At 40.6% G+C, this 13151-nt stretch overlaps 1 protein-coding gene across 2 annotated transcripts in view; it reads right to left on the reverse strand.

The window, feature by feature from the left end:
- Positions 1–13151, reverse strand: part of SLC6A6 (solute carrier family 6 member 6) — a 137852-nt gene that overhangs the window by 57175 nt on the left and 67526 nt on the right. For both annotated transcript variants that reach the window (XM_031955803.1, XM_031955809.1), the window contains one exon: positions 4404–4635. In XM_031955803.1, the coding sequence (XP_031811663.1) occupies positions 4404–4635 (232 nt within the window). The remainder of the gene's footprint in view (positions 1–4403; positions 4636–13151) is intronic.

Genomic DNA, 13151 nt, shown 5'->3' on the forward strand with positions numbered 1-13151 from the left:
ACTATTGATGCCCACAAAGAATGGGTACTAGGAAGAAATGTCAATGGGAGAAAGACTTAGGGTACAACTCTTGCCCCATGGCGAATGACACGATCTTCCCAGTGTTGGGGCTACTAGGATTGTGGGATATTTAGTAGCAGAAGCAGAGTCAGGAGCAGATGACTAGAGAGAAAGCCTTGACTATGACCTTGGGGGCCCTCTCCAGCGACTTTCTCCAACTCTCCTTGGGTGAAACACACATCTCAGAGGGAGGGAGGGCAGGCCCACAGTTCATGCCAAGAAGGTTCAAGGGATAAAGATCTCAAGCTTAGATTTATGACATGCAATATTAGACTGCTGGGTTGTTTTGGTCGGCCTTTTAACATTGAAGAGGAATCAAGGAAGTTTCCCAATAAATCATTTCAGCTGCTCTCTCGCAGGACTTGAGAGACTCTGAAGTGTTCCCAGTGACCGAGGCGGGAGGGCTCATTTTCCAGTGCTTGTAAGGGGTAGGCAATGGATGGGTCAGAGTGAGGGTGGAAGGAATCTCAAAGATCAGGAAAGGGCTTCCCTTATTTCTGGACACCCCAGGGGATGGGTGGAGGGGGAAGCAGTAACTCCACACACCTTTCCCTTTCCTCTGATTCCCCAAACTGGCTCTTCTAGAGGAAAGGGCATATTGGGTAGACAATACCAGCTGCCCATGCTTCAGGGCTCAAGTCCCTGTCCCCCATGAGAGATCTTCTAAATCCCTCACAAAGCAATAGGAGGCAGGAATGTGTGACTTGCCTTTTTGACTTCTGTAATGACACATGGAAAATCCAATGTGGAATGCTGTCCTTTTAACACTCTAAAATCCAACTGGGCTCAACTTTCTTCTCTTCCTTGAAATGTCCTTGCTATTCCTCTCTCTATCTGTTAGATATGGAGTGAGAGCAAATGGGTCCAAATCATGAACCTACCTCTTTCTACCTCCATTATCTTCGACAAGACATTCATTCCTTCTTGGTTTTAGTAACTTAAGGAGTAAACAGAAGGGCTTTGGATTCAACAGTCTTTTCCAGATATAAATTAAAGAGCAAATGGTTTCATGGAACCTACTCATTCTTCAATTTCTTCCTCGCCCATGGAGTTGTTTCTGGCTCTTCCATCCTATCCTGATCTCTCCCTTTTCTATATAATTAGTCATGATTATACCTCTCTTTCCTGAAACCATAACCTTTCTCATCCATGTCACAGATTTTCTCAAGTAATCAAGTATCACGTTATAGTCACCTGTTTCATGTCTCCAAAAAGGATTTAAACTCCCTGAAAGCAAGGAGAGACAGTATGGTTTAGGGAAAGGGGAGGGGGAAGATAACACTGGAGTCAAAAACCTGGTTTGAACACAATTTTCTGATTATTTATTAAACTTCGGCCAAATCATTTATTCCTTGTAGCCTTCGGTTTTCTCCATTAGAACATGGATGGGGAATGAAGTGGAGGAGGATCATTAAGGTATCACCCCCTACGTCCCTTCTCTCTCTTCTCCACCGATAGCTAAGATGGGGTTGAGCACAGAGTTAATGCTCAACAAATACTTGAATTGCCATTGTAAGCTTTTGAGTCAACCACCAGCCCCATTCTATGGCATACTCTTCTTAGAACTGGCTTGGGTACTGAAATAAGTCAGATTTTTCCAAATGGAACATTTGCAGGATTTCTCCTGCATGGACACCATTCTTTGTCCAGCCCTCAGCTTATATTTATATATACAATTCAGAGGGACACTCAAGCTGTCTCAAGTAGTTGCCGTGGAATTCAAGTGGGGATTAAGTGGCCCAAACTGGGTGAGAATTGAAAACTGGGGTTATTACTAATTGGCCAGATGAACTCAACAAGTAAGGGGGAGGAGGAAGGAGGTTCTTTCTGAACCTAATATGTCCATCTGGACCTTATAAGAGCTTTTGGAGGATGTTTCCCAAGACAATCGGATATCTCTTTGTCAAAAGTAGAAAGGAAGGTCCTTCAGTGGGAACTCAGGAAGGCAAGGCCCATGGCACTGAATAGGTTGAGTTTATCTGTGACGATAAGAAACAAAGGAGTTCCAGAGTGATTCTCAGCCTCATTCTTACCAAACTAGATCAGATCTGAATCCAAGTGGCCAAAAAAAGTTTAACAGGGTCAATTGTTTTATTCATCTTTGGAGGAGAGAGGCCAGGAGAAAAGGGAGCATGCTGTTGATAACTGAGATGTTCCCAAGGCAAACAATAACATGAAAAGCCAAAAGGCTGATTTAAACCACTAAACAGGTAATTGGGGTTGAAATGATGAGTTGGCTGCAGCTTCAAACATTTGAGCCTTCCCCCCAACAGTAAGATTGTAAGGAGGTGTATGTGAGGAGGGTGGGGCCAAATTCTTTCAAGAATTCAACAAAAGGTAAAAGAAAGCTGCCCTTGGCCCCTTGCCATGGTTGGGGTAGGCATTATCCATACCAGTTTCCCGGGTGTGGTTCCCAACTCAGGTTATTGAGGCATTTGCCAGACCTGAGCTGATGTGTTTATAAGAAAGGGAAGGGGTGAGGCTACCCAACCCCATTCAAGCGAGAAGAATTGGTTGTCAACATTTCTATGACAAATCTCTATTCCCTAGGCACTTACAAAAATGTTGGCCCAAAGATATGTAATATATATATATATATATATATATATATATATATATATATATATATATGAAATATATACAAAATTCAGGGTTTCCTGAATTTTTCTCCCTGATGTTCCCCCACTTCCCACACCCCACCCCCAGAAGAACATTACAGACCACAAAATCTATCAAACAAAATGGCGGACAAATTCCAAGTAATTCCTTTTACCCAGTCCACCTACAAGGTCCCCCACATTAGACCCCAAAGGCTCCTGAGCTCCTGTCTCAGGGCCACTGAGGGAAGGCATCCAGAAACGTGAGGGAAAAGCGATCCCCAACAAGATGCCTGGGAAGGGCTTCTGGGGCTCTCCCTGGCTCCAGACGTCACATGAACATCAATACAGTTATTCAGTAAAAGACAGCACTCCTCACCTGGGAAGGAAGGGCCTCGGAGAACAGTTCCCCTCTAAAAGCCTGATAATTGCATCTGCTTTTCGGCATCCTTTGTAGTGGACTTATGGCAGGCACCTGGTGCAGGCCCGAGTGGGTCGGCTTCAAAGCTACCAACTCACCCTCACTGCTAGGGAAGGAAGGCATGTGCCCATCAGCACAGGGGAGGAAAGAGGAAAATGCCTATTCCTGAAGCTCTGAGGGGCAAGTGTGGGTGACAACGGGAGGGCTGAAACTCTCCTAGTAAAATCCACAACTCGGACATTGGGGGAGGTTTGATTCCTTGACAGACCTAAGGCCAGGGTGGACCCATGTTAAAGGGGTGGGGAGTTGGGGGTCAAAGGTGCTGTTGACGCCATTGGACTTCATCCCATTTCTGCTAGGTCTTCCTGGGAATGGACATGGGTGCTTCTGGAAAGCCCTTGTCTTTATGAAACAGGTGGAAGGCACCAATTTCACACACCTCATTAAAAAAAAGAAGAAGAAGAAACAAATTAAACAGTGTTGTCACAGATAGGCTTTTGGACCAGATTTCTGAGCAAGAACTAAATTGATCTAAATTTTGAGGTTTATTTTCTTTTTGATTTTTAATATACACAAGAAAAAAACCAAAAACCAGCAACCAAAGGTGTTCTATAGAGAGAGACTCTTCAATTAATGAGCAAAGCAGGGCCTCTCCAAAAAAAGTGCTCATCTCCCCCATATTTCTTGGGCCATATTTCTCTGTGTCCCACCCCAACACCCTGCAAAAAAAAAAAAGAGAGAAAAAAGAAAAAAAGCACCCAAGAAAACTGTTCCTTGGCTGGACAGTAATGTCTTTAGGAACAAGCTCCAAGTGCACCCAGTTCATTCCCTGCCTCTAGACAACAAAAAACATCAAGATATAAAGAGAACTTAGTGTCTCCCAAGCAAGCCTGACCTAGCAACAGCTTTGCCCTTGAACAGGCCCAAGGACAATCAGGGACACATTTTAACAGCCCCTGAACATCCTAGGCAGGAAGAACAAACCTACCTGGATAGAGAGGCTTTGACAGTTCATCAACAAAACTTTCCTTAAAACAACCCTGTAAAATAGGTACTGTAACCTTTATCATCCCCATTTTACAGATGAGGTCAATGAGGTTCAGAGAGATTATGAGTTGTTGAGGCTGACAGTACTATCAAGTAAGACTTAGAGCTAGATCCCGAATGGAGGGCATCTAGCTCTGTCTACCTCAAGCTTTCCCTCTCCAGGCCCTCATGAAACGGTAGCTACAGAGTCTCACTAAAGAAACCAGGGACCTATTTTGTTTTGTGGTCCCACCTGTCTTGTTTTGTCTATTCGTTCTTAAGACCAAAATGATTCTTACTCCCAAAACTCCGTGACAGGTGACGTGTAGTTTGCAAAATTCTCGCCCATAAGCGTCTTGTTCTTTCTCAGGACGTCTTCCAAGCAATTCGGGGTGTTCCAGCTCTGATGGCAGAGGGACCAGGGGAGCTCTTTTTGAAATGACTGAAACAAGTAGTAGACCCCCCATGCCAGGATGACGATGTAATACACGTTCAGGAGGGACACAATCACAATGGAAGCATAACCGATTCCTAGGTGAGAGAGAAAGAGGGAGAGAGAAAGAGAGGGGGTGGGGAGGAGAAGGAGAAGGAAAGAGAGAGAAAAGAGAGAAAGAGAAAAAGAGGGAAAGAAAAAGAGAGGAAGAGAAGAAAGAAAGAGAGAAAGAAAGAAAGACAGGAAGGAAGGGAGAAAGAAAAAAGAAAGGAAGGAAGGAAGGAAGGAAGGAAGGAAGGAAGGAAGGAAGGAAGGAAGGAAGGAAGGAAGGAAGGAAAGGAAGGAAAGGAAAGGAAGGAAAAGAAAGGAAGGAAGGAAGAAAAAGAAGAGAAGGAAAAGAAAAGAAAGAAAGAAAAAAGGGAAACAATCAATTGCTGTGACTCCCTATTACCTCCAAGAACAAACAGGGACTCTTCCCATTTGGCTTTTAAAGCCCTTTATTACCTAACACTTTCCTACCTTCCCAGGTCTTCTCCTGGCCCTGTCCAGTCCACCTTGTTCCCGCCAGTCAGTGTAAGCAAAGAAGATGGACTAGTTGGTCAGTATCTTAGATCCTTACCAGTTCAAAATTCTAGAATCCCACTACCAATGGCAGGATTAGCCTTTCCAAAGGAAACTAGTGTTCTAACAACCTTTATTTGATACAATGGAAAGAATACTACTAGCTTGCCAATAAAAAGGGGATTCAATTCCCATCTCCTACAACTATAGGTAAGTTTCTTGTCTTTACTGTTCCTCATTTTCCTCATTTGTCACAGAAGTGGAATGTACTAAATGGCAATGAAATCTCTCCAAACCCTTAGAATGTTCTCAGTTCTGTCCCTGATGTGTGTGCTTTTCACAGAAGGTAGAATTGATCCTCGTGAGGTAGGTCTTTAATATGATTTAAAAGCCCTCCCTGTCTCAAAATGTCTGCTTCACCAACCTATCAATGTATCTTTTAAAAAAAAAAAAAAGAAAGAAGAAAAATCTCACTCAGAGTCTTCTGGGGGAATGGGCATTCATGACCAGTTTGCCAACAATTATTGCTGCCTTGAGGAAGAGCCTTTGACAGGGGAAGAGAGAGTGAAGGAAGCAGGATGGAAATAATAATTAATTTACCTTCACATGGAACTTTTTTTAAAAAGAAAGTCTTCTTATCAACATTCTATGGGATAACTCAATTTAGCACTATTATATTCGTTTTACAGATATAGACACTGACACTTAGAGAGGGGAAGCGGACCCATACATTTAGATTTCACAAGTAAGTAAACTTGAGGCACAGCATGTGACTAAAAAGTCCCAAAGTCAAACTGAGCCTGGATTTGAATCCAAGTCACATGCCCTCTACATCAAGTACCCTTTCTATTATACCATGGTGTGCCTAAGGTCACATGGCTCTTTAGTATCAAAGCAGGTCTCATTCTCATATCAAGTGCCTTTCCTACCATGCCAAATTTCTTCTCAAGTGGAGCATGGAACTTAACCTTTGGCTTTAAGAGGTCCACTTGAAAACAAGGAAATTTTTTTAAAGGGATCTCAGAAAAAGTAGACCTATAATGCACTTACATGATCAATATTCCTAATCAACACTTTTGTTTAACAAGAGCTATTTAACTTGACCAAAAATGTCCCATCTTTCCCACTGAAGTTCAGGGTGAGGAACAGATAGTTCTGTCTGACAAAAAGGGAGGGGGTAGAATGGAGGTAGAATGTAGCTCTTGACAGCTCAATCCAGTACAAAAGTATTCTGGAGCTAACACAGAAATGGAGGTTCCCAATCTCTAATTCTGTGATCTGCGTCAGGAGAGGATTTCAGATGTCTGTTACCTCTTCAGTTTATGGCTAAATTAGGGCAGGCATTCACTTAAGGGTGCATGGTGTGCAGAGTTTGGCCCGATTACCTGAGGTCCAAAATACAGTGGTTCTGTGATAGAATACTATGAACAAAATCCAAGAATCACAGAACTTGGGTGTCAGGGAACTTATTTCAAAAAATAAAAAGGTTGAGAATCATGGGATCACAGAATCAGATTATGAGAATTTTAGGATGGTTGAGCCTTAAAAGTTGGAAGATTAAGAGGGCACTTAAGACAACTTTCCATCAAGAGAAAGATCCTCCATGAGATGGGAGCAGTCAACTAGCATCTATTGGAATTTTCAGTGAAAAAGAATTCAAAGTAAGATCACAACATAAATGAAAAGTTACCTCCCTTCTCTACATGTGACATAGGGTCTTTCTACCTACAAGAGCCTCCTCTGACCTCACATCTAGGACTAATACATTTTTCAAGACCCCATTCATGAAAAAAGCATGTGATATGGTGTAAGGAGCTGTATTCAAATCTAGTCATCTGCCATGACCTTAAGCTTGTTGGACCTCAGTTTTCTCATCTGGCAAATAAAGGGCTTGGGTATGATACCTTTAAGGTATATTCCAGCTTTAAATCTATGAGTTTAAATGCTTAACTCTTCCAACTTTTAGATATCATGGGAATGTGATACTTTCTCCTTAACCTGACTCCTGGGCCAGGTGTTGTTGTAATGAGGAAAGCAGGATGGTGCTGGCAAAACAATACTTAGGGACCCTGATCCTATTAATACATGCTACCTACACCCATAACTCTCTACCTAATAGCAGACTCTTTGAAATAGAACATAAGCTTCTTGAGGAAGAGATGGTTTTATTGTGTTCCTTGTACTCCAAAAGCCTGGAACATGATAAGCATTTAATAAATGCTTGCCGAAGGGCAACTAGCTGGTGCAGTGGATTGAGCACCAGCCCTGAAGTCAGGAGGACCCGAGTTCAAATCTGATCTCAGACACTTAACATTTCCTAGCTGTGTGACCCTGGGCAAGTCACTTAACCCCAAATGCCTCAGCAAAAATAAATAATTAAGTAAATAAATAAATAAATGCTTGCTAATAGATTGATTAGCCTTGGAGTTTGGGAGAAAGAGTGCTATCTTGAGTGAAGAAGAGCTGCGTTGAAATCCTACACTTCAGCTAATTACTTGTTGGGCACATATTTATTCCCTTTAAGCTGCAAGCTTCATCATCTGTAAATTGAAATAATAATAGCACCTACTTCACGGTATTATATGAGGAACAAATGTGAAATAATAAATAAAAAATTTCTCTTTGGTATTGTTCAATCATGACCCCTTTTAGGGTTTTCTTGGCAAAAGTACTGGAGTGGTTTGCCATTTCCTTTTCCAGCTCATTTTACAGATGAAGAAACTGAGGTATTCAGCTGAATTAAGTTCTTCCTGACTTTATACCCAGAGCTCTATCCACTGTACCACACATATCTTAAAGCTATCCAGAAATGTGAGCTATTATTAATAGGATTATTCTCTTCTCCTGGAATGTGTTCTCCTGGAACACATTATTACCAAATATTGTTCTTAATCTGAGGCTTTAGGGATTTAGCCACTGCTGTTTAAACACCTTAAGGGTGACAAAGACCCTGAAGCCTTTCAATGTTATTTACTTCAGTTGGAATAAAAGAAATTGATGGCAGGAGCCATCATCTCTCAAGTTGGAAGGGAAGAGGGTTATTTCTGCTTTACCAAGTGTTGCTAGATCAGCAGAAAAGGGAGATAAATCAGGACCATGGAATGGTGGGAAGAGTTTAGGACTGACAATCAAAAAGCCCAAGGATCTCTAAACAAGCTTATACCAATTAATGGACTACAGGCAAGTCAAATTCCCCTATGTGACTCAGTTTCCTGCTCCACAAAATGGACTAGCTGATCTCCCTAGTTCCTCTCAGCTCTCAAGTCCAAGAGTAAATAACCATCCTCAGATGGCATACAAGTAAATGGTGACTTGTCATTTTCATTGCTTCCCTAAAATATTCCAACTGACAAAGGTCAGCAAAATGCCCATTTGCAAGGTTAAATATTTTGAAGCTCCATAGGATTATGGGAAGGCTGCTTCCAAAATTGATAACCGTGTGTCTGCAAATATGTACACACAAATATACAATTGCCACCTGGAATGAATAGAGAGAGTGAACTATTAGGGATGGTATGCTAAGTGTGGAGGGACTGGAAGAACTCTTCCCAATTCTCCTCTCTGGCTGTTAGTACTGTTGTGAGACTCTAGGCAAGTCTCAACTTTCCTAAATCTCAATTTCCTCACTTTTAGCCCTTAGCTGGGTTGTGAGGAACAAATGAAATGATGTGGATATATAGATTTTCCAAATTTTATATATCAATTGTTATTGTCTAAGACAGAAAGCATTGGCTTAGATGCCAGATGAAAAGTCTTATTTGATTAAATTCCTAACTATTGTGAGATTGCTGTTATTAGCTACAGAAATAACTAAGTTATGGGAAGAATCAGGTGACAACCACCCTGGATTTTCCCAGTGTTCTATATTTTTCTTCCAAATCTTGAAGTGATCATCCAATAAGTAGCCCTGGGTGGATTCCTTTAATCTCCCTATATGTGAAATAAGAGACTTGATCTAAATGATCTCTTAAATTCCTTTCTAATTTAAGATCTCAGAAATCAGAACTAAAGGAGATTTGTAAGAAATTGACTAGTTCAGACTCTTCCTTTTATGGAAGAAGAAAACAAGCTTCATAGAGGAAAATGACTTAATTAAGATCATATAGGCAGTCAGCAATAAAGCTGGGATTGATAGGCAGGATAAAATTATGTTAATTTTGCTTTCTATTATGAATTCACTTTATACTGAAACCTTGAAATTCATTTAATGATTTGTTAATATAAACACACACAGACACACACATATAATAGGTCACTACAAAAATGTTTGCATCTAAATTATATTTCCTCAGTGTGGCTTATTCTTAAAGCTAATTATAAAAAAAAAATTAAACATCCATTTGTGGTGTTAAAAGGCTACAGAAAGACTAACAGCTGTCATTGGCTTTGGAGGGGAAATGATTTAGGAATGGGATGTCAATAAAAGTGTAATCCATGAATCTGTTGATTTTTTTTTTTTTAATGGACTTTAGCCCAGAAAGGCAATGTAATATCCAGGGAGACAGGAAGTCAGTTAGATGGTGCAGTAGATAGAGCACAGCCCTGGAATCAAGAAGACCTGAGTTCAAATGCAGCCTCAGACACTTAACATTTACTAGCTGTGTGTTCCTGGGCAAGTCACTTAATCCTAACACACACACATACACACACACACACACACACACACACACACACGAATAAAACTGGTTTTGATGAAAACTCCATGTGATCTGGGGCAAATATCTTTCCTTGCTGGGCCTGTGTACTCCGCCCTGAGTATAATAATGTAAGGATTGTCTTCCAAGGTCCTCTCCATATATGATACTTGTCCAAGGGATATCTATCCACATTTTAACTCACCCCACCTCTTATGAACTGCAGACAGACAGTTATCTTCCAAGACCAGTAGGTAAAGGAATTAAAATTCTGACCACAAAGTCCTTTAAAAAGTGAAAAGTGGGATCTTCAAACCAAAATGACCTTCTATTTCCTCAATCAATAGCTAACTTTCCAATCTCATTTCCCCATAATCAACAAAAACATCTACTCAACACCCTAAACATAGAATCTTAACTTGCTAAGCTTAATACAGCTTCCACTTATCATCTCTTACCTTTGCTCATGCTCATGCTCATGTTGCCTCTCTACTTGTTGAAATCCCACCAATTCTTTAAGGTTCAATTCAAGCCTCCATCTCCTCCAAGAAGCCTTCCTAATTACCTTCATTCTGCTTCCATCTCTCTCCTAACACTTTATATGTACACAATTGTTAACTATTTTTTACCTCTTACCTAATGTCACAGTAAATTGTAAATTCATCACTTGTACATAGATATGGAAGGCTTTATGATTTTGATTTAGAATTTTGATATGGAAGGGACTCTCAGAGAAAATGTATCTAAATCCCTACTGCTTATCTTTTTTTTTTTTATGGATAATGACACAGAAAGTCAGAGAGGTCATATAATTTTGCAGGTATGGGAGCTGAAGGGTCCACGTGACCCGTGTATGTGTTCCAATCCTCAGTGATAAGGACTGGATTTCTATTAGTCTTTTCATGACAGACACATTTATCCAATCAGCAGACTGACAATACCAGCAACCAACCAACTGGGGTCACTTCTTGAGAGTCCTTAGGGATTTTAGTCATACCAGAAGGCAGAACCAAGACTGCCGTCTCCTCTGTGGAATGTGCTTTATGGGGAGACTTCAGCTTCTTAATGGGATGAGACAGTTGAGCCCCACCACCCAAGAGGAGGCCGTGAGTTAGGGGAGAGAGGTCACTGTTCCTGCTGTCCTTCCTGACTCCTGCTTCCTGGTATGGGGTGCACTAGTGCCAAGTCTTTCACCCCCTTCCCCTCCACCAGCTCCCTGTCACTGAACAAGCTGCGATTTATCTCTCAAATGACTTCATTGTTTACAGTGGTTTTGTTAACTGCAGAATATCGTCTTCAGAGAGAGAGTTTATGGCAGCATCAGCCATTTATGCAGCCATAAAGCCGGCCTCATCTTCCACGTGGGTGGTTTGCTCAGGCACCTCTACAAGGTAATTAAATCAAACATTTTCAACCAAAATGGAATGCAGAATCACATATTTGGAATGGGAAGGAAATCTTCGGAGATTGTGGGAGCATGGGTTAGAACTGGAAGGGACCTTAGAGTTTCAAATCCCATTTTACAGATGGAAAAACAGTCCCAGAGAGGTGACTTGATTTGCCCAACTAAGATCACACCAGCAAACAGCAAAAGCTGATATTGAGGATTAAATCATCCTCTGGTTTCAAATCAGTTCTCTTTCAACTGTATCCATGCATCAGTGGGTTATTAGAGACAGATACTGCTTTTCTCATGATCTTCCAAAGAAAGGTCTGTTTTTAATAGCCTTTTTCTCAGTAGATTTCTGTAACAATTGAACTGTCCAGACAATTGATCTCCCTTGGGGGAGTGTTTAAAGGCCAAAAATATGGAATCACTTTTTTGAGTTAGGCAGGGGAGAAGAAGGGTGGGTGAGTGGGGATCAGGTCACAAAATTGCAATAAAAGCTTCTCTCTAGGCCTGAAAATCACTTCCCTATCTACACAATATCATCGCTAATAGACTTTATTCATTTAACTGGACATTCAGGAGAGGACATTCATGGAGCCCTTTGTAGTCTGGTTAAGCTGAGGCATTCCTCTTGTAATGATGTTTTAAAATGCACAACATAAAATATTTGTTTTTGCAATGGAAAAAATGGTATACATGTGCCTGTGTGTGTATACACATATGCATATAAAATTTTTAAAGTTCATGGATCTCAGATTAAAAACCCTGTTGTTTTAGAGCACTTATTCTCAAATTGGTCAACAACAGCTGACACTTTAAAGTCAGCAATATCACCTTTGAACCTTGACAATCACCTTGGAGTTAAATGCTACAGATTTTATCATTCCCATTTTAAAAGTGAGAAAAACTGAGGTTCTGAGAAGAGATGACTTGTCTGTAGTAACACTGTTGGTAAGTTCCAAAAGCAGGATTTGAAACTGGGCCTATCTGGACCCAGAGCCATTCTATCTACCACAGATCCTGATTTTCTCTTGATTCTCATTTGTTAATGGAACTTCCAGCTCTGGGAATGTGGTCAGTGTAACACCTGAGAATTTCACTCAACCTGAGCTTCTTGACATGAACTAAGTGCTTTCTCAAGAGTTTTGCAGCTCACCTGGCCTCCTTTCTACTGCAGCCTCATGCTTTCTTGTCCATATCAAAGGAGCTACTATAAATTACTAACCCTGAGTTGGTCCAGATCTCAGTGATCCATGTATTCATATAGCCCTTTATCCATTTCAAAGGGCTGTCTCCTCTATTTTCATGTCTGATTCTCAGAATGTGAAATGTATCCTATCCCACGCTTCCCCCACTGTGAAGAGCCAGGGGCAGAATTGTTATGAAAGAGAACATAACTGTTGGTGGAGTTGTGAACCGATCCAATTATTCTGGAGAATAATTTGAAACTATGCCCAAAGGGCTGTAAAACTGCACATATTCTTTGATCCAGCAAAACCACTCTGTATCCCAAAGAGATTTTTAAAAATAGGGGAAAGGACGTAACTGTACAAAAATATTTAGAGCTGTGCTTTTTGTGATGGCAAAGAAATTGAAGGGATGCCCATTAATTGGGGAATAGCTGAACAAGTTGTGATGTGAGTGTAATGGAATACTATCATGCCATAAAAATGATAAGCAAAATGCTTTCAGAAAAAATTAAAAAGACATGAATTCATGTAAAGTGAACTGAGCAGAACCAAGAGAACAATGTACATAACAGTAATACTGTACACTAATCATCTGTGGATGATTTGGCTATTCTTAGCACTACAATAATCCAATACAATTCCAGATAAAAATGATAAAAAAAAATGTTATCCACCTCCAGAGAAAAAAATAATGGAGTATGAATGTAGTAGAAGCATACTATTTTTCATTTTATAAGTTTTTTTTTAATCTGTGTTTTCTTTCACAACATGACCAACATGGAAATGTTTTGCATGACTAAATATGTAAAACCTTTATCAAATTGCTTACCATCCCAAAA

This window comes from Sarcophilus harrisii, chromosome 1 (genome assembly GCF_902635505.1).
Source record: "Sarcophilus harrisii chromosome 1, mSarHar1.11, whole genome shotgun sequence".
Taxonomy (NCBI): domain Eukaryota; kingdom Metazoa; phylum Chordata; class Mammalia; order Dasyuromorphia; family Dasyuridae; genus Sarcophilus; species Sarcophilus harrisii.